Source organism: Dendrobates tinctorius, unplaced genomic scaffold (genome assembly GCF_039654945.1).
Source record: "Dendrobates tinctorius isolate UK_male_01 unplaced genomic scaffold, ASM3965494v1 ptg000070l, whole genome shotgun sequence".
NCBI lineage: Eukaryota > Metazoa > Chordata > Amphibia > Anura > Dendrobatidae > Dendrobates > Dendrobates tinctorius.
The window spans coordinates 55105136-55129536 of NW_027361738.1; the positions used below are offsets into that span (position 1 = coordinate 55105136).

The following is a 24401-nucleotide window of genomic DNA, read 5'->3' on the forward strand; positions in this document are numbered from 1 at the left end:
ATTTCTCTGAGCCCATGACGGCACCCGTATATTCCCTCCCTACACGCGTGGGGTGCGCACTTATTGTAAATAGAGTCTAATGAAATGGTCACGTGGTGTCTCCTCTACGCAGTTTAATGATGATAGAAATTGTTTTTTCTTTAAGTTGTTGGTTAGTATTAGGCTGAAGTTCCTTTGATGCTCTGTAAAACAACTGATGCGGGAGAGAGAGGTACCGCCTTTTTATCTGTAGGTTTCCTGTCCCCGTGGGGCGGATACCCTCTCTCCGTGGTGCCGTCATGGGCTCAGAGAAATACCGTTAACAGTAAGTAACTATGCTTTTCATATATATATATATATATATATATATATATATATATATATATATATATATATATATATATATATAATGTTAATTTCCTTTTGTGTGTATTGAAACAACACAAAAAGCAGAATAAAAGGCAGCTTGGACATAATTTCACACAATACCCCAAAAATGGGCCTGACAAAATTGTTGATTTCCTTAATATTTGGTTGAACAAATATCCGGACTTCTTATTGGCCACGACAGAACTCTCCAGTGCTTTGTTTCCATCCATTTCTGGGTGCTTCTTGAATTATGTTTGGGGTCATTGTCCTGCTGGAAGACCCATGACCTAGGATAAAAGCCCAGCTTTCTGACACTGGGCATTACATTGTGATCCAAAATAATCCTCAGATTTCATGATGCCTTCATCACAATCAAGGAACCCAGTGCAAGAGGTTGCAAAACAACCCCAAAACATCTTTGAACATCCACCATATTTGACTGTAGGTGTACTATGTTCTTTTCTTTGTAGGCCTCATTCAGTTTTCCTTAAAGAGTAGAATGATGTGCTTTACCACAAACCTCTATCTTGGTCTCAGAAGGATTTTAGCTTACTCAAGTACATATTGGCAAACTGCAGTCCAGCGTCTTCTGAGTCCTCATAATGTTTCCTTTCATTCAAATGTTGATGGAAAGTTTGCTCTGACACTGTTGCACTCTGAGCCTGCAGGACATCCTACATTTCTCTGCAATTTGATTGCTGCTGCTTATACACCATCCGGACTATCCTGCATTGCGACCTTTCATCAATTTTTCTCTACCGTCCACATTCAGGTAGATTAGCTACAGTGTCATGGCTTATAAACTTCTTATGTTGCTCACTGGGACCAAAGGAACATCAAGAGCTCTGGAGATGGACTTGTTACCTTGTGATTGTTGATATTTTTCAACAGTTTGGGATCTCAAGTCCTCAGACAGTTCTCCTCTTACTGTTCTCCATGCTTAGTGTGGCACACACAGTGCAAAGGCTGAGTCAACTTCTCCCATTTTTATCTGGTTTCAAGTGTGATGTTCATATTGCCCTCATCTGTTACTTGCCACGGCTGAGTTTGAACGAGCATCACATGCTTGAAATAAAGTTGTTTTACACATAATTTTGGAAAGGTGCCAAGAATTTTGTCCTGCCCGTGTTTGTAGTTCAGTCTGAAATTATGTCCAATTTTGATTTTTGATTTTTTTCCTACATACAAAGGAAATGGCCTCCATTGAATTCATAATAAATGCAAGCATTTTCCACACCTGAAATTATACTCCTGTCCCCTGTGCTCCATCAAGACTGGAATAGCGTAAATTTGCACTAAGCCAATCTTGATGAATCTGCCTCATTATGCCTGCAATGGGATCCATTCTCTGCGTGATTTGCCGATCTCAAATGTAAACATGAGAAGCAATGGAACGAAACTGAAAGGGAAAAGATACAGAATAGATATTACAAGAAACTTTTTGACAGTGAGGGTGATCAATGAACGGAACAGGCTGCCACGAGAGGTGGTGAGTTCTCCTTCAATGGAGGCTGGACAGACATCTGTCTGAGATGGTTTATTGAATCCTGCATTGAGCAGAGGGTTGGACACTGATCATGGAGGTTACTTCCAACTCTAACATTCTATGGTTCACCTCATTTAAAGCTTCAATCCGTTGTATTTTTTTATTGTACCACTGGAGTGGCGCTTTAAATGTAAGTTCTCTGATGCTCACCTGCCGCCGCCTTCATCGTTTTCCAGCGTCACTCCCATTGTTCTGCAAAAAGTGGGGGTTCTTAAATTTGATATTAATAGTGAGAGGCATCATTATCTATATGATGACTGAGCTTGAGCTGTCAGATATGTTGTGTACTTGGGTCATCGCACCCTGGTTACACAATGGACACATGCTCTGGAATTCCAGCTCTTCCGCTCATAGACATTGTGAGGATCAGAACATTTTCAGTCTGGTTTCTAAGATATGTGTAATCTCATCCATTCATTCGATGGTTTGTTCCTTCCTGCGTGGTGTAATATGTGTTTGTGTCTTTTACTACTTAGTTCTATGCTAGAATGCTGGCAAAGCGACTGATTCACGGCCTGTCAATGTCCATGGACTCCGAAGAAACTATGATCAATAAGTTAAAGGTAATGTTAGATTTCATTTCTTTAGTCAAACAGCATTTCATAGTCAAAACCATAAAGATTGTGCATCCCACCTCCTCCTGGAGATGCGAGCCCTGTCTTGCTCTGCCGAGAATGGAGAGATGGACGCACATAAGGATGGAGTAGTGCATTTACTACTATTGGTGTTACTAAACCACGCCGCATGTGTATGGCCAATCTGTGCTGCACAACTGGGACCTACATCTATCTGACATTTATGGCATATTATGTGGATATGTAATATATGTCCGTGATCGGAGTAACCCTTTAAACGGAATTTGTCAACAGGATTTTACCACCTAATCTGAGAGCAGCATAATGCAGAAACCCAAATTCCAAAGATGTCACTTACTGGGCTGTAGTTTTGATCACTGTTTTATCAGCAGGACATTATCACTACTGGATTAGTAAACCTGTTGCCATGTAATCCTCCATATTCATGTGCTCTTTATTACCCCATCTTCACCATTAATTGTCAGCTTTCTGCCTATGCACAGTGGGGTGGGCGGGGATATATAGAGCCCAGCAATCAGATACCTGGGAGATCAGCGGCGGAGAAAACTTTCATCAAACCTGCAGCAAGCAGCCCAGTAAATTACACTTTGCTGGAATCAGAGTCTCTGCCCCTATTTCAGGCTGGTGACGGATTCCATTTACTGTAGTGATGAATAACTCAAATTAGTTAATTATTCAGACCAGAGTTTTAAGCTCTTCAAGACAAAAAGACATTCAGTGATGGGAAGTTTGCAGGGATCTCATGTCTTTTAGAAAGGTGGCGACTCAGGTCAGAACCCCCAGCGAACACCTTTTTAGTGGTTTGATGACATGAGAAGTAATTCTCACCTGGTCAGGAGTTGTTCTAATGAGTATTACCTACTTTGTTACAGCAAGCATGCGGGTATGAATTCACCAGCAAGCTGCATCGAATGTACACGGACATGAGCGTAAGTGCCGATCTAAATAACAAGTTTAACAACTTCATCAGAAACCAAGACACCGTGGTAGATCTGGGCATCAGCTTTCAGATCTATGTATTACAGGTAAATATTCTACTCATATTTCATGAATGACTTTGAGGCGGCACCTTTTAAGGTGGCTCCTGTTCTAAATGCCGCCTCTTTATCCAGGGTTTTAGATCTTGCTGATTTCTGACAAATTCTGCTTTATTTAAAATGTTATTAATTGACTTGTGTGCTTGATAACATAATCTATGTACTGGCGGCACAGCCCTGGCTCACGATGTATTTGTAGTCTTGAACCTGGGTGATTGGCAAATAGACGGACGCACCGGTGTGACAGCTCTGGTGACTTCACCCATAATAACATCCGCACAATGCGAATCTGTCATCACCTGTAAGCTCCACCATCGGATGTGCACCAGAACTGCTGGAAACTTTCCTCCCCACCATGCAGCGATGATTGTCTTTTTTGTACATATTTGGCCTGTTAGTATGATGTGTATGTGCAGGTTCACACATTGCATTTGTAGTGCTCGGGGTCGCACAGCGCTAGTGCATTACACTCCGGACCTTCCCCTAGAAGCCAGAGCAATTCTAGTAAAACAAGTTACCTGCTACTGTGTTACCGCTGTGGCCAGTGATTGGCTGTATCTTATCTGTGCTAACGACTCGGTCCGGACGAACATGTGATCACTGCAATTTTCTCAACAATCAATTATCCAGTGCCCCCCATAGACATTAGCCTGTCTGACGAACCCGTCGTTAACATTGGGACCGGCCAATGTTAGTCTGTGTAAGGGGGCTTAAGGCTCCATTCAGACTTAGGATTTTCATTTATATGTTCTACTTCTGTTTGTCACTGATGGAATATGTAGTCGTCATAGTCTGGAGCTGTTCACATGTCCATGTTTTTTTTTGGCTGACCATGTGTCTACAAAAATCTCACGGAGGCAAGTGCATGTTTGGTCCGAGTCAGTGATCAAAATTGGTCCATGGCTCGGTGAATGTCACAGTGCATTGATGTCATCCATTATTCATATTGTAATGGCTGGGCGAAGCTTTGCTTTTTGTCTTTTGACATGGATGAAAATCACAGACAAAACACTGATGATGGGGGGAGAAAAGCAGCAGTCACAATGATGAAAAATGGTCTGATTTTACGTGCAAGAAAAAGCATCTGCATGAGGCCTGGTGGGCAGTGTCCCACCTGTCTGTATTGGAATTTAATGCACAATGCATAATTCCTGCGCACATTTCTTTCAGGCTGGTGCATGGCCACTGACTCAGGCTCCATCCTCCACATTTGCCATCCCTCAGGAACTGGAAAAGAGTGTTCAGATGGTAAGTGCCAGCTTTTAGAAGTTCTGCTATTTTTTTATGGTTAGGATCACCTCAAGGATCAGTTTTGATTGTTGGGGGTTTTCCTTGTATGAATGGATTGGTGGTCTACTAGACACACTGACACTACATTCAAAGTCTCTGGAACTGATGGGAAGTAGCTGGGAGTGACGCTCGGCTATCTCTGACACTCCTTAAAAGCCCCCATACATATTAGACTAAAGGCCCCGTCACACACAGCGAGATCGCTGATTTCGTGACGCAACAGTGATCTCGCTAGCAATCTCGCTGTGTGTGGCACGCATCAGTGAACGCCCCCTGCCGGGTATCGCTGATCGTGCAGGAATGTCCTGGGCCATTTTTTGATCGTTGGTCTCCCGCTGGCCAGCACGCATCGCTGCGTGTGGCAGCGGGAGACCAACGATCAGCAAGCTCCCAGCACTGTTAGCAGACGCTGGGAGCTGGTATCCAAGGTAAATATTGGGTAACTAAGTGCGCGCGTCGCTTAGTTACCCGCTGTGTACCTTGGATACTAGCGTGCTCGCGCTACGAGCTGGTATCCCAGGTAAACGGTGGGTAACTAAGTGCCGCGCGCACTTAGTTAGGCTAGTTTCACATTAGCGTTTTTTTGCGCAGCGCATCGGGCGCATAAAAAACGCAAAGAAAAACGCAAAACAAACGCGCGTTTTTTTAACGTCATGCGCACGCTGATGTGTAAAAAAAACGCAGCGTTGTTTGCGTTTTACATGCGTTTTTTGCATGCGTTGGCGTTTTTTATGCGCATGCGTTTTTAAGTGTGACGTTTTTTCCATTGTCTAGAGAACATTCTAGACTTGTTTAACTCAAAAACGCATGCGCAAAAAAACGCAAGCGTGCGCAAGACCATGCGCACGCATGCGTTCCCATAGGCTCCAATGTGGTGTTTTTGCGCATTCCGTGCGCAAGCGTGCGCATGCGTTTTTTTGACGAGACAGGGCGGAACCAAAAATGCAACATGTTGCGTCTGGCGCGCCTGGCGCAAAAGACAAAAAAACGCATGCGCACGAAAACGCAAGTATGCGCAAGACCATGCGCACGTCATGTTAAGTATAGGTGCGCAGTGCGCATGCGCACGGGTGCGCACGATGCGCTGCGCACAAAAGCGCTAATGTGAAACCAGCCTTACCGATGTTTACCTTGGATACCAGCTCCCAGCGCGAGCACACTATTATCCAAGGTACACAGCGGGTAACTAAGCGACGCGCGCACTTAGTTACCCAATATTTACCTTGGATACCAGCGTCCTCGCTGGTCCTGAGCGCTGGCGAGAGCTGCCTGTTTGGCAGCTCACCAGCGATCATGTAGCGAGGCACCAGCGATCCTGACCAGGTCGTATCGTTGTTGGGATCGCTGGTGCATCGTTTGGTGTGACAGGACCCTAAGTTGATGTTGGGGAGATAAGGATCTGGCTTGTCCGACATCTGACTGCCGCTTCTTTTGTGAGATGATCGGCCATCGCTCTCTCATAGAGAGCACAGGAGTGGTCATAAGCAAACGTACTGGGATAAAGTGTTGTTTGAGCATGCTCGGGTGCTAATAGAGTATCTTCAGCGTGCTGGAATATTATGCTTGAGTCCCTGCGGCTGCATGTTTGACAGCCGCGGCACATGCAGGGAGAGATTGCCTGTCTGTGAGTGACAGCAGCCACGTGCAACCACTCCATTCAAACAGCATTTGGGACCCCTGTTCCTATGATTAGTGTGACCTCCCCCCCAGTGATGGCTCCTACAGCGATCACTTACTACCTGCATACTCCCCCCCCCCCCCCCCCCATAATCATGTACCTTCTGCTCAGCAAAGCTTGCGGCAAGAGAATAAGAGATTCTTTTTTATTCCTCACTCCCAACATTTCCTGTAAGGGTAGAGTCAGATAGTTCCCGCACATGCTGTCAAACTTGTGTTGTCACTTTTTTAATTTTTTTTTTTTTTTTATTTTCTGCTAGAAATTCCCTGTGATTGATGCCTTACATGTGTTTTTTATTTTTGTCTTCAGTTTGAATCATTTTACAACCAGCATTTCAGCGGCAGGAAGCTGACGTGGCTGCACTATCTGTGTACAGGTAAGATGGATAGGAGGTGGTGCTGAAGCGGGGACTTGGCAATGGGGAATATATGTATTTGCATCACTACGTGTTGCAAAGTTAGTAATGTTGTGCGTTTGTATAATGAGTGACTATCGATGGGTCAGATACAACCAAGACAAATCATGGCATGTTCTGTTAGACTTTGTACATACAAGCGTTTTCTGTAATGGCCGAGTGGTTGTGCATGTCACATAGAGATGAATGTATATCTTTTAAATGTACATTTAATCGACTTTTGTTTCCTTTTTGTGCAGGTGAAGTGAAAATGAACTACTTGTCTAAACCTTACGTAGCTATGGTCACTACATACCAAATGGCCGTCCTGCTTGCCTTCAACAACAGCGAGTCAGTCACCTATAAGGAGCTGCAAGACAGCACTCAGATGAATGAGAAGGAGCTGACCAAGACCATCAAATCTCTGCTGGATGTGAAAATGTTAAACCACGATTCTGACAAGGTTTGAGTTTAATGATGTTATATGTCGAGTTTAAGAGGAAGATCACTTGTGTCACCAACTGGAATCCTAGTTTCTTGCAGTGTTACGTTTTCCCGATAGGACAGGCTATTTAACTGCCCTCATGGACATTAGGCTGTTGTCAACAAACTGATTTATAGTTCAAAACCCATCTGTGCATTTTTGTATGTTCATCTGCTTAAAGGGGTTTTACTGGTGCAAAGATTAGTGCAAGCAGCATAGAGAGTGGAAGGACTATAGGCCCCGTCACACAGCGAGATCGCTGATTTTGTGACGCATCAGCGATATCTCGCTGTGTGTGACATCCATCAGTGATCGCCCCCCCCCCCCCGCCGGGTATCGCTGATCGTGCAGGATCGTCCTGGGCCTTTTTTAATCGTTGATCTCTTAGAAACCCAAAGTTTACGTTGGATACCAGCTTGCTCGCTAGTCCTGATCGCTGGAGCGGCTGTCTAACGATGTCCCAGCGATCCCATCATGTCGGATCGTTGGTGGCATCGCTGGGACATCGTTGTGTGTAACGGGGCCTTTAGAGGGTTCTTTGTCTCGGGTTTCATATGGATGTCTGACTGAAACCTTAATATATTCCCTCTGGTTTTTATTCACTGAGGGTGACACTATTTTTGTTGTTTTTTTACTGAGCTTCTTAAAAGTTACGTTTTAATTCTCACCTATGCTGTATATTATAAGCAAAGATTAATTCTCAAAAGACTCCACGGGGCATTAAACCAATCTGAGCTATTACTCACCCTCCCAGGGTACAGCGTTGCCTCTCATCGTTGCTGCAGTCTTTTTTGACTGAGTCAGCTACATTGACAGTGGCGCTGAGCTCAGTGATTGGCTGCAGTGCTGTCAAACTGACATCAGAGTTATGACACTGCAGCCAATTAACAAAGAGTGGAGGACTGTACAGAGGCGGTGATGGACCCAGGAGCAATAATCTTTTGAACAGGACAACCCCTTTACCTTGTCCAGGTATCCAGCACTCAACTTTTTTCCCTTGACCTTTGTCCTCAATGGTAAGTCCATACACCCACATACACATTAGATGGTCAGCCAGTTTGCCTTATTTTACTTTCCCGAATTGAAAACCTATTTTGGAATCCATGGTTGAGGTGGAATAAAAAAAAAAAAAGGAATGCCTACTTATCCTCCACTTTCTATTGGATTTGCTATGGTCTAATCTGACGCAGGTAGAGATGAAGGCTTGGGCATCGGGACAAGTTATGATTGATTCTAGTTTATCCCACTGAATGCCACACTTAGGTTCCTTACTTACGGGTCTCTGCTGTGATGTCGTTCTATACATGACTCTGTTTTAGACTGAAGGCTATAAAAAAGAAATCCATGAATCTTCTTTTTTTTTTTTTTATCCCACTGCAGGAAGACGTGGACGTCGAATCAATATTTTCATTAAATATGAATTTCAGCAGTAAAAGGACGAAATTCAAAATCACTACACCAATGCAAAAGGATACTCCACAGGTAAGTTTAATTTTTCACCAGTGGGTCACCTAGTTCTCGTTCACATCTAATTTGTGGAACTTTCACATATGTGTGCTAAAACAGTATTTATTGCCTAGTGATATCTACCAGAAGACTGCTGATATGTTATGATCATCGTTAGGGGGGTGTTTTTTTGTTTTGTTTTTTTAATGGGCCTTCTGGACATTTCTGTCCCATCAAAACAGATGGACCACTGATGGATAGTTATAGACCATGTAGACGTGGGTGTAAATGTAAGAAATATAAATATGTAAATACACTTGGGCACGGAAATCATCAAGATCCGCTTCTGGCAGCTTCCTTTGCAATTGCCAATCAATGATGATCTCAACGGTAGGCAAGTCCAGAAACTCTGCAGACTATTGTAGAACATTTAGGCCATGCAGGGTGCACACCAAGGCACGAGCAACATGCGGCTATCAATCCTGTGCTTTCCATAATTACACGACTTTTTTTCCTTCTTGGTGTAGTGTCAATGTTGAGGAGTGTAGATGTAAGCAGACTGCCCACGTGATTGAGTAGCGAAATGACGATCATTTCTTTTTGCCGCTGCTGTTTTCTCTGTTCTCCTATAGATACCACTCGGTGAGCCCATGTGTGGAATAGAAAGACACATCATAAATATATTAAAATAAAAAAAGACAGAAGAAGATGCCAGCGGGCTTATGTGTTACTATGGCATTCTGGGACCTGACAATGTCTGCCAGATCAGCCATTGACACTACATGTATGCCTGTCACAGTAACGGGCATAATGCACCACAGTATAGAAGTATTGCAGGTTATTATACAGGGGATTAAATGGAGCCTGTCACGAGGTTTTCTCCATATAATGTAAGGCCAGCACTTGTACGCCCTCATATATCGCATTCTGGAATGCTGTGTATACGTCCCCAATCCACTCTGCAAGGAAAAAAAATAGCTTTTATTATACCCACCTACAGTGCGGTCCAGTCTAATGGGCGTCCCTGGTCTTGATCCGGCGCCTCCTCTCTTCTTGCAATTGCCGGTTTCCTTCCCTGTTCATATCCCGGATAAAGTTTTTTGGTTCTTTGAATAACCCCTTTAATTTTAAATAAAGTTGTTTAATTGACCCGTTCGTTCTTCTGAGAATACATAATATATCATCAGGCACAACGTCCGCCACTAGCAGTGTACCGCCTCCACTGTGAGCGGTATGGCCCTTTGCGGCTGCCTCGCTGTCCTCAAACTTCAGTCTCCACTTCTGAGGATAGAAGCCATTATAGCCATTTTTATCTAACTGGGAAACTACTAGTTATATGTCCACATCTTAATAAGGCAGTCGCGACAGAATTGCCAGCACTCCAAATCCATCAGACCATGTCTTTATCGAGCGCGTTAAATACATATACAGGAGTCTTGCACTGTGTTAGCTTTCCTGTACGAGGGTTTAATGAGGTCAATAAAGAAAATCCTGTTTTTACAGCATAAGAGAGCCAGCACACTCACTTATCTTCTCCTTGGTTCGCAGGCTGATCTAATTGTACACCACTCCATGACCTAGTGCAGTGATGGCAAACCTATGGCACGCAGAGCCCTCTCGGCACGCGGCCAAGGCTTCGTCTCACTGTTCAGAGCTGCAGCTTCCTCACACACATTGAGCCGCGGCCGCGTCTCTCAATGTGTGAAAGGGAAGGACGCTGCTGGAGAGGTGTTTGTGTGTGCCGCTGGTGTGTGTGTGTGTGTCGTGAGTGTGACCCTGTGTTTGTGGAGAGGGCCGGTGATGGCGGTGATGGGGAGAGGGACAATGATGGGAGTGTTGGGGACAGGGCCAGTGATGGGGAGAGGGACATTGACGGGGACAGGGCCAGTGATGGCAGTGAGGTGGAGAGGGACAATGATGGGAGTGATGGGGAGAGGGACAATGATGGGAATGATGGGGAGAGGATAATGATGGGGAGGAGGAAATGATGGAGGTGGTGGAATGGGCAATTTCTACAAGAAGGGGATCATGATGGGGCATACTTCTGCATGAAGGGAATCATGATGAGGCATATTTCTGTATGAAAGAGATCATGATGGGGCATATTTCTACATGAAGGGATCACGATGGGGCATATTTCTGCATGAAGGGGAGAGGTGGAGAGGGACAATGATGGGAGTGATGGGGAGAGGGACAATGATGGGAATGATGGGGAGAGGATAATGATGGGGAGGAGGAAATGATGGAGGTGGTGGAATGGGCAATTTCTACAAGAAGGGGATCATGATGGGGCATTTCTTCATGAAGGGAATCATGATGAGGCATATTTCTGTATGAAAGAGATCATGATGGGGCATATTTCTACATGAAGGGATCACGATGGGGCATATTTCTGCATGAAGGGGATCATGATGGGGCATATTTCTGCATGAAGGGGATCACGATGGGGCGTATTTCTGCATGAAGGGATCATGATGGAGCATATTTCTGCATGAAGCGAATCATGATGGGGCATATTTCTCCATGAGGAGGATCATGATGGGGCATATTTCTGCATGAAGGGATCATGATGGGGCATATTTCTGCATGAAAGAGATCATGATGGGGCATATTTCTCCATGAGGAGGATCATGATGGGGCATTTCTTCATGAAGGCGATCATGATGGGGCATATTTCTACATGAAGGGATCATGATGGGGCATATTTCTGCATGAAGGGAATCATGATGAGGCATATTTCTGCATGAAGGGGATCATGATGGGGCATATTTCTGCATGAAGGGGATCACGATGGGGCGTATTTCTGCATGAAGGGATCATGATGGAGCATATTTCTGCATGAAGCGAATCATGATGGGGCATATTTCTCCATGAGGAGGACCATGATGGGGCATATTTCTGCATGAAGGGATCATGATGGGGCATATTTCTGCATGAAAGAGATCATGATGGGGCATATTTCTCCATGAGGGGGATCATGATGGGGCATATTTCTCCATGAGGGGGATCATGAGGGGGAATTTCTTCATGAAGACGATCATGATGGGGCATATTTCTACATGAAGGGATCATGATGGGGCATATTTCTGCATGAAGGGAATCATGATGAGGCATATTTCTGTATGAAAGAGATCATGATGAGGCATATTTCTCCATGAGGAGGATCATGATGGGGCATATTTCTACATGAAGGGATCACGATGGGGCATATTTCTGCATGAAGGGAATCATGATGAGGCATATTTCTGTATGAAAGAGATCATGATGGGGCATATTTCTCCATGAGGAGGATCATGATGGGGCATTTCTTCATGAAGGCGATCATGATGGGGCATATTTCTACATGAAGGGGATCATGATGGGGCATATTTCTACATGAAGGGGATCATGATGGGGCATATTTCTACATAAGGGGATCATGATTGGGCATTTGGCACGTGTTGGCACTTCGTCATAAATAAATGGGTTTTAGGTTGCAGTTTGGGCACTCGGTCTCAGAAAGGTTCGCCATCACTGACCTAGTGAGTAGAGCTGGATTGGAAAATCTGCAAAGAATAATGGTGCAACTTAAAGGGAAATTATCACTTCTGAGAAAAAAGACTAAAAAAGAGACAGAATATGAAATTATATAAGACTTTTCTCAAAAGCATGAACTTGGCAAATCGGATGATTTCATTCAGTATTACAGTGGTGCAAGTTTTACTTTCATTTTACCGGCATAAGCATCAAATCTGGTGAGATTTCCTTGTGGGAAGGGAAGGTGATCCAATACAACATCTGAGTAACAAAATGGGAAATGTTTAGGCACAATAAGGCACTTTTATCCCCTCTACAAAATAAATTGGCAGGTTGGATGCCTGACTGCCACTCCGATCATTCTCTATAGGGCTGCTAGAAAAAGCAGAGTGCAGTTCTTGACCACCCCATAAGGAATGAATGGAGCTACTTCACTGTAATGGGGATTTAAGTGCCCTATACTGCTTATCACTGCGTATCCTAGTAGTCGTATCCACTGTGATCAACAAATTATCACCTATACGCTGCATAGATAAGTTGTTTCCAATAATATCTGCAAGAGAAGGACATGGCTGCTTATAAATGGTTGATGTACTAGATGAGGGCATAACTACTTCTAAAGGGTTTATTTTCTCTCAATATACACACAGAACACACAGAGTAGCCGTGACATGTTTTACCTCAATGTCTTCTAGCCTCTTGCATCTCCACCTGATGCACAGTAATGCAGTAGAATCCATGTTATACTGATCCTAATATACTGTAATTACAGATCTCCTCTTTTTTATGTCCTTCACAAAATTCTGAAGTCACTCGGTTGGCAGAGATAACACCTTATCCAAGCACGTTCGCTCATCACTAGTGTCAGCTCTATATTTTTGACCTATTCTATGGATTTGCCATAAATGTATGAGATGGAAATACCACATCAATGAAGTTGATATAATGGCTTACTGTCCAGTGTCCATGCTTTATTAAGTCATTTACTTTGATTAATTTCTTAGAAATGAAGCTGTGATATTTTTCTGGATTAATTGTAATCACAGATAATCTATTTCATATGACTACACCAGATTTTTAGTGACTGCCGACGCGCAGGGTTTGATGGCCGGCATGTGGATTTATATTAACCCAGAAGCTACTTTTGGCTGTTGGCCGCTCACTGCCCTCTAATCACACATCTAGTGACCTAGTTTATCTATTAACCTTTGATTTTTTCCTGGATTTTTTTGCATCGTTTTCAGCTTAATGTGTATGCAGAGCTTTTATTCTTACTAACATCATCTGAACCTACTGATAGACTGTAGGGAAAACCAGTCACTAATGTGTGTGGGGGCCCTGAACAGATGAGATCAGGGGAGATCAGGACCTGGCATATCCGGTTTCGGACTGACTATCCTTTTCTTCTCTCTGAGATAAGCCAAAGACAGAAATGTCTAGCAGCGGCTTTCTCATGGATAACTCGGGAGTGCTCAGCAAAGCAAGGGCTCCTCTGTATCATAGACGGGCAAAGTAACTGCCGCCATTAAAAGTCCATCGAGGGCTTTAGAAAAAAATTAGAGCGGGTGGGTTATGGCTTGGGTGCGATTATGATGCTGCCCTATACTGCTGAAGTTTTCAAATTGCTCATTAATAAATTGTTTGACACTTCCATTTCAAATGGTCATTCCCCCGAAAAATCAAGTGATGTGCTTTTTATACAATCACAAAAAATTCCCCGCAGCAGTGAAAGGTTTTTCTTTTTACCCGCTTCATGGCTGCACCATGCCTGCTTCGCCCCGGAAAGGAGTTTTTTCAGTGACGCAGTCATGGACACATCACTGTGGATTCATGAGATCTGCTCTCAAAGTTCAGTCTGGTGTTAAACTCGAAGTTATAAAAAATATATATAAATGAAGTATCACCAATAGGGTGTGGGTTGTACTTCATATCGTTTTCAGGGTCACAATGGGATGTCTCCTTAAGGTGAATGTATTGAGAAGGATGAAGTGCAGCCGTCACTACTCTGCCTAATTGACTGTCTTTGTGTCTATAGGAAGTGGAACAGACCCGAAGTGCTGTAGATGAAGACCGAAAAATGTATCTTCAAGCTGCTATAGTCCGTATCATGAAAGCCCGCAAAATACTACGACATAACACATTGATACAGGAGGTAAGGACTCGTCATTGACATTGAGAGCCACGTTGTGCTCCACAGAGCGGGGGTGTCCTCATGGTGGTGGTCAGTGAAACTCTCCTTGACAGTGCTGGTTACTATGAGCACATTTTTATTTATTTATTTTTTTTTCCCTCTAATTCTCTCGCCAATCACTGAAATTCCAGTTAAGGTATTTTGAGTGACATTACTACTTTTTTTTGGCTTTTAAAAGCAGAATTCCACCTAACCAATACTGTCTTGCGTCCGTATAACTGGTAATTTACAATTAGGTTGGGTTATCTGTTGTTTAGAAATTTTTTGTCAAAATCTGCTCTCCGTACATTAATTTTGTGATAGGTGTGTTCTTGATATACGGCCAGTCAGAAAAAAACAGCTGCAGTGTAAAGCATCGCCAGGGACACATAAGCAGTTTTATTGCTTTATGTGCAATCAGGAATTTATCAGCTTTAGAGTGCAAAATCCATTGTTCATAGCTGCACTTTAACTACTGTGAGGCAGCGACTGGTGTTATTTGCGAGGGTCGCTATGTGTCCCCCAGGATGCCTTCAGAAGCGTATTAATTCGCTGGAGTGCCTTGTGGTCTCAGCAGGACGCCTGTGAGTCAGAAGGCAGAATAAAAGTAAGCATGGACCTGGTCAAGTTATTTGGCCAAGGAATTGTTTAGGAAAACCCAGTATGGGCTTATGTTTTTGAAACGCACTGCAGGAAGGTGGCGGTGTGGTCTGTTTTCTCCAGGCCAGGTCTTGCAAGTGGCCCATGGCCACAGATTCCAGTTTAGAGAAAAACCCTGCAGAAAGGGTTTTGGGTGTGTCAGTGAGTAGTGTGCAGCAAGCAGAGGGGAAGGCTTTGCAAAAGTTCAACCTGTGTGAGGGAACACGAAGCCAAGCAGAGCGAACTCCTGGCACCCCACTGCAACATACGGTGGTACAATCGTCCTTAGCAACCGGTCAAATTTACGGACTGTCTCCTTTCCCGGCTACGATCCGGAGGATGCTGAATGCTGTATATTTGTGTGAGTGCGTGACATTAAACATGTTTTCCTGTGAACTTTCCCTGTGGTCCCTGCCTGTCACACTGCACCCACCCTGCTTCACTACACTACACAGGACTAAGGTGGCTGTCCTACCAGAGTCTTTGTGTCCACATCTGCATGAGTGGAGCCGAGGGGATGACATCCATGAAAGTTCCACATTGTTAGATGGGGGAAATAAAAATGTGAAAAACATGTCCTGACCCCAATTTCTGCAGATCTAAGAATTAACATAACCTCGTTTTCCACTTGAGATGCCATGATGTTCTCATTATACCACAGAGCCACCACTGTTTACTGTTGTTTGATGGTTATGGAGAGGTTGTCTTTAATCAGGAGAATAATTGAATGCCATGCCCATTTCCTTTTCTATGTAGAGCTAGTTACAGTCCTGTCCTGTGACTCTTTCAGCTTAGTCTTTGAAGCGCACAAGTGGAGACGTCTACAAATATGAAGGTTACGACAACCCATTTCTAGAGAAAACCCCACTATGTTCACCTGCATTTAATGGAGAAAGCAGCTGCCAGACATCTCTGATGGTGGTTTGTCTCCTGCGAAAGCAAAAAAGATCAAATCAAAAGTTCCACTTCCATCCCCTTTCATGATTTGCCTTTTACACCTGAAATTGGCCAACTTTAAAGGGTTATTCCCATCCTGATTGTCTTTACAAGCCAGATAGTGCTTGTAAAGGCAATCAGATTTGCAATTTACTGCTTGTTCAAATTTATAATAACAAACCCAACTGCATGAATGAAGGCCAGGGAGGGAACACCAGTGGGTACCCACACTCTGTCTACCAACTCCAAAAGACATTTTAACAAAATCCCACACAAAATTATTGTAGGAAAAGAAAGGATAAGCCAAAATATAAAATAACAATTTATTCAAGATAATAAAATTGACAAGACAAGGAAATTTCCAAAGAACCGCCACGATCAAGTAGTTACACCAGAAAAGTCAAAACACTGTAATGTAATCATTTGACAACTAATTGCATTTATATCAATCATTATAGATGTATATAGAAAATTCTTTGCAAAATAGTATCAGATGCCATAACATTTATGTAAATAACAATTAAAAATATGCAAAATACATGTGCAGAAAGACACAGTGAATATGAACTGTTCACATTCATTGTTATCTACATAAATTAGTTGTCAAAAGATTACATTACAGTGTTTTGACTTTTCTGGTGTAACTACTTGATCGTGGTGGTTCTTTGGAAATTTCCTTGTCTTGTCAATTTTATTATCTTCAATAAATTGTTATTTTATATTTTGGCTTATCCTTTCTTTTCCTACAATAATATTGTGTGGGATTTTGTTAAAATACATTGTTGTTGGAAGGTAGTATTCTTACTCTGTGGATTATATGATATGTACAACTCCAAAAGACGTAAGAAATCAAGAGGAAATGGAGTACCAGGTGAGAATAATTAAAAATCAATAAACGCTTTATTAAGTATCAAAAACACACATATAGATAAAAGCAGTAAATTACAGTAACACAAGTTCCAAGACCGTGCGGATAGATGGGGGTCACCAATAAATAGTAGAATGGTCAAATATCAACATGTGCTCATACAGATACACAGTAAAATAGAAGCCTCAAAGAGAGCCGTTCCAGAAGGGAAAGGTGGTGTTTGTGCCAGCGAAACGCGCGTCGGGATTTGACATCCGGCTTTTTAGAGATATTAACACTTTTCTTTAGTTTAGAGCTTGTTGCCTAGGAGACTGACCACTGCAGCTGTAATCACAGCACCGGAGCTGGCTCAGGATTGGGAAGTAACAATGCACTTCAGTCATCCCAGCTGTTATGCCCGTTACTCTATAAAGATCAGCCGGCTTAATTCCTTTTGAAGATCAATCGTGTTTTCTCCAGAGGTGATAGATTTGTCACTTCTCAGCCTCTTGTCCAGACCTTCTGCCTATCTCCAGCAGATAACCTACTTCAATTACCTGTTCACAGCAGGAGGTCATAATACAACCAGGGACAGGTGAAGCACTAGCTCTTTTTCCCCAAGTTATAATTAAGCTATGCTTTAATGGTCAATATGAGCGTGACACGTCCCTTCTTAAGAGATGGCTTTATAGATTTTCCCATTACAGTTGCCATGGGCCAGCCGAGAGGTTAGCACACTTGTGACTTGTATGGAGATCTGCAATTATTTCTGTATATACTGAATGTTGTAAATATGATGTTTTTTTTTTTTAATGTACCCAAGAAATAACCATTCATAACTGAACTGTTTGACTTCATATATAAAGTGAGGTTTTTTTTCGGGAAAAATGTATCATGAGCTGTACAATACAGAAGGACATCGTCGCCACCAAGGGCAGTGAGAGTGATTGCTTTACTCGGAGAGATGTTGCCATTTGCACATTACATTGCTTGGCTGTCTTCACCGTCCTTGGCTGTGTCCGTACATTTCTGGCTTTCCCTTCTTGCATGGCTACACCCTGTATAATCAGCGCTCACTTCCCTGCCATTTACATTTTCCTTCCACCATACCTGATCACAGATTGCAGGCATTACCGGTGAGTGGTTGCTAGAAATATTTGCATGTGCTGATGGAGATGAAATGCAGATCAGGGAATAAATATATGACTTATTGGCTCCTTCACAGCACTCCTGGTTTCTAGTTATTTGCTTTTAGGTTTTATTTTTCTGCATATGGAGCTTTTTTCCACTAAAATAATTATTCATGATGTCTGCTTCTGTCAGTTTCTTGACGAGGACCTGTCAGATCGACAAACATATTATGTGTTAGAAAATATCTGTATTCCCCGTGAAACGCCATTTCTGTAGCATCGTGTTATCAAACTCTGCCCCGTTCTGTTCCTCTGTTATTACACCTGGAAAAGTATAACATTAAAAAAAAAAAGTGGTCCGGGCAGAAAGAAAAGTTCTTCAGGGACTTGGCGCTGTCAAAAAATAAAGCAAGTGATACTCCCTTGCTGGCACCCACCTGGATCCAGCATAAGCGCCTCCATTGCCTATGCGGACACAGGACGAGATGTCATTATTGTTCCACCAGGACGGCCGCACCCTGTGATTAGCAGCGGGCAGGCGACTTGAGCAGCACGTCATCAGAAGTCACCTGCGGGTGTTGCTGCTAGTAGAAGGGTGACTTATTTTTGTGTCCGCTCAGACCTCCCACAGGGCACCCTGTGCTGGATCTAGGTGGGTGTTGGTAGATGAATATAACTTTGTTATATCTTAATATTTTTTTTATTACACCAAGCCCTGGGGAGTTTTTGTTTTTACCTGGACAACCCCTTTTAAAGTGTAGCAGTCATTTCAGGTGACTTGTATCCTGCGTTTCTCACCAGTTTTCCCTTCTGCAGGCTCTGTCTTCAATTTTCAGTTGCCTCTGAGCTAACTCCCATTTAAAGCACACGCAGAGATATGCCTGCCCACTTATCTCTGTGTATGACATGGTCGAAAGAAACAGGAGCTTGGAGGATGATATAGACCAGTACTGAGCAGTGTAGCTGTGAATTCAGCACTGGAGTAAGGCACACGCTTACTAGAATGCAGCAGCACATTGTCTCTGTCTCTCACTCTGTTCTACTTTCACTTCCTCTCTCCATAGTCTAAATTAGTGATGGTGAACCTATGGCACACGTGCCAGAGAGGGCACGCAGAGCCCTCTCAGCTGGCACACTGCCTCACTGATCCAGAGCTGCAGCTTCCTGGTTGCCTCTCACACATTGAGCGGCACGGCCGTGGAGCTGAATGATGATGTCATCCAGCTGCAGCTGTGCCTCAGTGTGTGAGCGGAAACGATAGTCGAGGAAGCTGCCAGCTATGTGTGTGTGTGTTGGTGAGTGTGGCCGCTGTGGTGTGTGTGTGTTTGCCAATGATGGGGTGAGGGCCAGTGATATGGGGAGAGGGTCACTGATGGGAGTGATGGGGAGAGGGACAATGATGGGAGTGATGGGGAGAGGGACAATGATGGGGAGAAGGAAATGATGGAGGTGGTGGAATGGGCATATTTCTACATGAAGGGGACCATGATGGGGCATTTGGCATGTGTTGGCACTTCGTCATAAATAATTGGGTTTTAGGTTGCAGTTTGGGCACTCAGTCTCAGAAAGGTTCGCCATCACTGGTCTAAATCATCAAAAATCAACAGCTCTAAACTGATCCCTCAGTGAGGTGACCGTGCCTATTGTTTTAGTATTTTTTAGGGTTTTGTTTTTTTTTTAACAAATATCTAGCTCAGGAGGCAAGCAGTGCAGAGAAGTAGAGACTCCGAGGTGGAAGCATATTTCTTATTCATCATTACGTTTGTCAGTAGTTTGTCCCTACACACGGTCACTGTCTAGTCATTTATGACTGTATGGACACGACCATTTGCCAAATGGTAACACCCACTTGTCAATTTATATATTTATTTTGGAGAAGGACTAGCATAGGAACAATGTAGAGGTTTAGGAAAAGATTCTTAAAAATATTTATTGAGAAATACAAGTATGTGGTGTGAATATTGGGTTATAGAGGGGCTTCAAAAAAATCTCTCTCTCTTTGCTTGCACTGTGGACGGCCTAATGCTTACTTTCTCCTGTGATGGTCCCGGATATTTGCTGCCAGTAGTGAAACAAAAAACTAAGATGCAGTTTGACAGATGGGAACCATCACAGAGTACGTCAGTCTTGTGGTATCCACGATGGAAGTGCCGCCACAGTGCCTCTCGGCACGGTGCCACATATCCGATCACAAAAACGTGTATTAAAAGAAAATGCTCCCGTGTCTAGATATTAGGGCTCCGTGTTTGTTATGGCTGCCCCTGGTGCGTCTTCCTCGTGTGTCCAGCTCCAGTGGTCACACATGCTGAGTAGATCAGCCCCAACTCCCGGATCCCTCTTGTATACAGTGGCGGACAGATTTCTCCAGGCCAGCCAATAAGAATGGATACTAGAAGCGGATTTTCTCACCAGCATTCCAAATGTTATGTGGATGTTTAATATCGAGACTTTTTTTTCTTTAACGATTACAAGTGAAAACTTGTTTTTGTACTTGATGTAAATGAATATGTAATCCCGAGACGGCCTCTCGGGGCCGCGGAGTGTTGTGACACATCCACTTTAGCAGTACAAGAATGTCCCTGTAGGGCTCAGGTGATTCAGAAATTGGAAAGCCGTGGGTGTCCTGAAGTAGAAAAAGTAAGGAGCTGCGGCTGATCCGTCTCCTCCTGGATGAGATTCCACCGTGTGACGTGTCCTCTGCGCTCAGCTGTGATCACCTGTATGCTGTGGAGCAGCTGTCATTCTGAGTTCATTACATAAGCCATCTCTCTAACACGCCGGTCACAAAGCATCGCTCTCATCAAATATTCACCAGCTGCATGTCCACGGCCCGTACCGCGCACATTCATAGCCACTCCGCACGCAGCGCTCTCGCTGGCCGTGTGCTGGGACTCTGCTCTCCTCGGTGGACTGCACAAAGTGCTCACATAATATTGTGCTTATATTATGGACGCTATGCGCTGGTTTAAGTCACCTTGTAAAAAGGGAAAGTTCCTGAATTTTTGCTTTATCCAAATCTTCTTATTTTGGGTTCAATCCTGAATCTTAACTGCATTGTTTAAGTATGATCTTATGTCTGATTTAAGGAATTTTACAGCATCAAATATTGATCTATCGCTGGATGGGTGATAAATGTTAGTGCGCATTCCACACCAGTTTTCATGTGCAGTTTGCAACCTGATTTTTAGTGTCAGATTTTTCTCTTGTGGGACTGTCCCTGCCTGTAATACATGCTTTATCTGAGGTTTGTGTATCCAGGGTGCTGCTGTCTACAGTAGCTCCTATATCAGCACAGCTTCAGCCCTGCATTTATTTCCTTTTTATGTACTTTCCTTATCTGTAGCAGGGTTCCCCAACTCCGGTCCTCAAGGCCCACCAACAGATCATGTTTACAGGATTTCCTTAGTATTGCTCAGGTGATAATTGCTTCACCTGTGCAATACAAAGGAAATCCTGTTGGTGGGCCTTGAGGACTGGAGTTGGGGAACCCTGCTCTGTAGCATTTTGTCTCTTTCCTTCCGGCGATCATACCCGCTTTCTCACCTGTCCGCACTATGGATCTATGTATGGCCCCCATCCCTGCTGCTGTATCTAACACTGAGAGAAGGGAGAGCAGAGGAAGCCGTCCGGAGCCAAAGCGCGCCGCTCATGGATTTGTATTTTTTTTTTTTTTGCTCATCACTTAACTACATAAGGCACTTGGCGATACTGCAGCGCCAAATTGAAATGGTAGAACATTTTGAAAGAAACACAAATTAGAAGGTTTCTTCACTTAGCATGGAGGAAGCCAATAGAACAATTAAAAAAAAAAAAAAAAAATCTATGCAAACTTTTATATATTAAAGGAGTTGTGCACTACTGGCAAACTAAACGGAAACAATTCAGTATTGCAATTAAAATAAAAACAATGTATATTCTCTTCCTGCGACGGCCACATTCCAGCACTGTCGGCGCTGCTGTTCCCGGTGAGTGACGTGTGGCTGTCATGTGGTGTGTGCAGCCAAGGAGCGGCCACTCAACTATATCCCATCGGGGCAGATGTCCACTCTGATGAAATAGCTGCCGGGTGGCCGCTCATTGATTGCAGCCGGTATGCGACACAGCAATCGCACGAGTCTCCTGGAACAGCAGCACTGACCACATCGCGGGAATAGCATTGCTAATGGAAGTTACTGTCCACTGGTTTTATTTAATTGGTCCTGAATTGATTAAGCTGGCTGCAACTGGCCATTAGTGGACAACCGCTTTAAGCTATAAACCAGAAGTCTAGATCCTACCGAACTTCATCTGTATTTATTTTTACAGTGATTGTGGTGAAATGTTTGCTGTAATATTCTGTTCCTGTCCTTCCTCAGGTCATCAGCCAGTCCCGAGCACGATTTAACCCAAGCATCAGTATGATAAAGAAGTGTATTGAGGTCCTCATAGACAAGCAGTACATAGAGCGCAGCCAAGCGTCAGCAGATGAATACAGCTACGTAGCATGATGGTGTCATCACGTCGGCGCGTGTGAGAGGAAGTCATCACATCGCTCTTTGGTGTGCTCCTGTTGGAAGAGGCTGGCCTTTGCCTCCATACTCTTATCACCTTGGCAGTCCCTGTTTTTCTGCTGTTTACAACATCACCAGTGCCACGTCATGAGCGTCAGTCAAAATTGCCTATAAATATTTCCAGCTCATGCCATTGTAACATTTCTTACAACTCTACTAAAAGGAATGAGTGAAGTATTTCTGGAATGTGGAATTAATTTTTTTTTATTTTTGAGTTGGGTAATTTGTTTTAAAGTTTGTTTGTTTTTTTTTGTTTTTGTTTTTTTTTTTCTGTCCCTTCACCTTCCTCAACACGATTGCAGTTTTTTTTGTTTGTTTTTTTGTTTGTTTTTTACGTATCTTAAAGGACCTAAGGTTGAAACTAAATATTGTAATATTAAAAAAAACAAACAAATAACCTAATTGTATCTACTTCAAAATGTACAAAACAACAAACATGATATCGCTGCTTGTCGGATTAAAAAATAAAGACATGTACCGTGTACCAAGAGGATTCCCTCCAGGCACCAGGAACGGTCTTTCGATTCAGCTCCTTGCCACTAGGACACGATTGCAAAAGAATATATATAGATGTACTGATTGATAACACTAGATAACGCTTATTTTATACAAAAAACTATTCTTGCAGATTGTTTGGATGCTGTTTTATATCACAAGCCCACTGAAATCTCACCTGCAAATGTAATGGGAGATTTTACTGCTTTATAAGGCTTTGTCCACACACGGCTTGTAATTGGGGGTAGAACATATTGAAATATGTTTTACATGTATGTTTGACGTTTCTTTAAGTCAGTGAGTAAAAATTTCAGAAGATGGAGTTGTAAATGCACATCTGGTATCAGAAGGTAAAAGGACTAGACTATGACTACCTGGGAGGCTACGTGGCAACATGTTGCATTATGGCAATTCTGAGACCAAAAACTTGTGCTATTTGTCTGTGACTTGCTGTCACTAGTAATGCCTACAAGTGCTCGTTACTCAGGTTTGCCTAGGGTGCTCTGGTATCTATCGAGTATCGTGGGTGCGTGAGTGACATGTTCGAGTCCCCACGCCCGCATGTTTTGCATCTGTTAGGCAGCCATAAAACATACAGGGATTGCCCATGTAGGTCAGAAAATCCCCTCATGTTTTGTAACTAACTGCTGCGAAACGTGGGCACAGGTACTCGAACATGTCACTCCAGCGCCCTAGGCAAACTCAATTAACCATCACTAGCTGTCACGAGATTGTCTAGATATGATTTTGCTGTAAAAAAAAAAAAAATGGACAAATGGCAGTTGCACATAATGTCGCTGTCACGGCACAGTTGCCAGAAATCTTGGGACTAGGGGCGCCCTAGCTATTCCTGTTCCTCGGATTACTTTCTGATGGTGAAGACGCCGGGGCCACGTGCCTTACTGATCTCCTGACTTGGCCCTTATCTGTCCCCTCCCCCACCCAGCGAAGTAGGGCATAGCAGTGTATATAAATGCAGAAACCAGACTAAAGGGGGCTTTACACATAGCGATATCGCTAGCAATATCGCTAAAGCGTCACCGATTTTGTGACGCAGCAGCGATATTGCTAGAGAAATCGCTACATGTGATACCTCCGACCGGTTCCCCCACTGGCTATCGCTGATCGCGCAAGATCGGCCTGGTCCATTTCTTGTCGACGGCTTCCTGCTGGCGCCGACGAGCGAGCCATGGACGCCAGGCGGAAGACGGACACCCTCGCTGCTTCTGAAAGGTAAGAGCGACCGCTGCTACATCGCTAGTGAGATCAGCCTGTTTGGCAGCTCACTAGCGACCATTT

The 24401-nt window shown here is 43.6% G+C and overlaps 1 protein-coding gene across 4 annotated transcripts in view; it reads left to right on the forward strand.

Moving 5' to 3' along the window:
* The window catches only part of CUL2 (cullin 2), an 82370-nt gene extending 59270 nt beyond the window's left edge, over positions 1 to 23100 (forward strand). For all 4 annotated transcript variants that reach the window (XM_073581659.1, XM_073581660.1, XM_073581661.1 and 1 more), the window contains exons 14-21: positions 2371 to 2457; positions 3363 to 3515; positions 4698 to 4775; positions 6805 to 6871; positions 7150 to 7352; positions 8754 to 8855; positions 14371 to 14487; positions 22413 to 23100. In XM_073581659.1, the coding sequence (XP_073437760.1) occupies positions 2371 to 2457; positions 3363 to 3515; positions 4698 to 4775; positions 6805 to 6871; positions 7150 to 7352; positions 8754 to 8855; positions 14371 to 14487; positions 22413 to 22544 (939 nt within the window). In that variant the 3' untranslated portion in view covers positions 22545 to 23100. The remainder of the gene's footprint in view (positions 1 to 2370; positions 2458 to 3362; positions 3516 to 4697; positions 4776 to 6804; positions 6872 to 7149; positions 7353 to 8753; positions 8856 to 14370; positions 14488 to 22412) is intronic.
* Positions 23101 to 24401: the final 1301 nt, after the last annotated feature.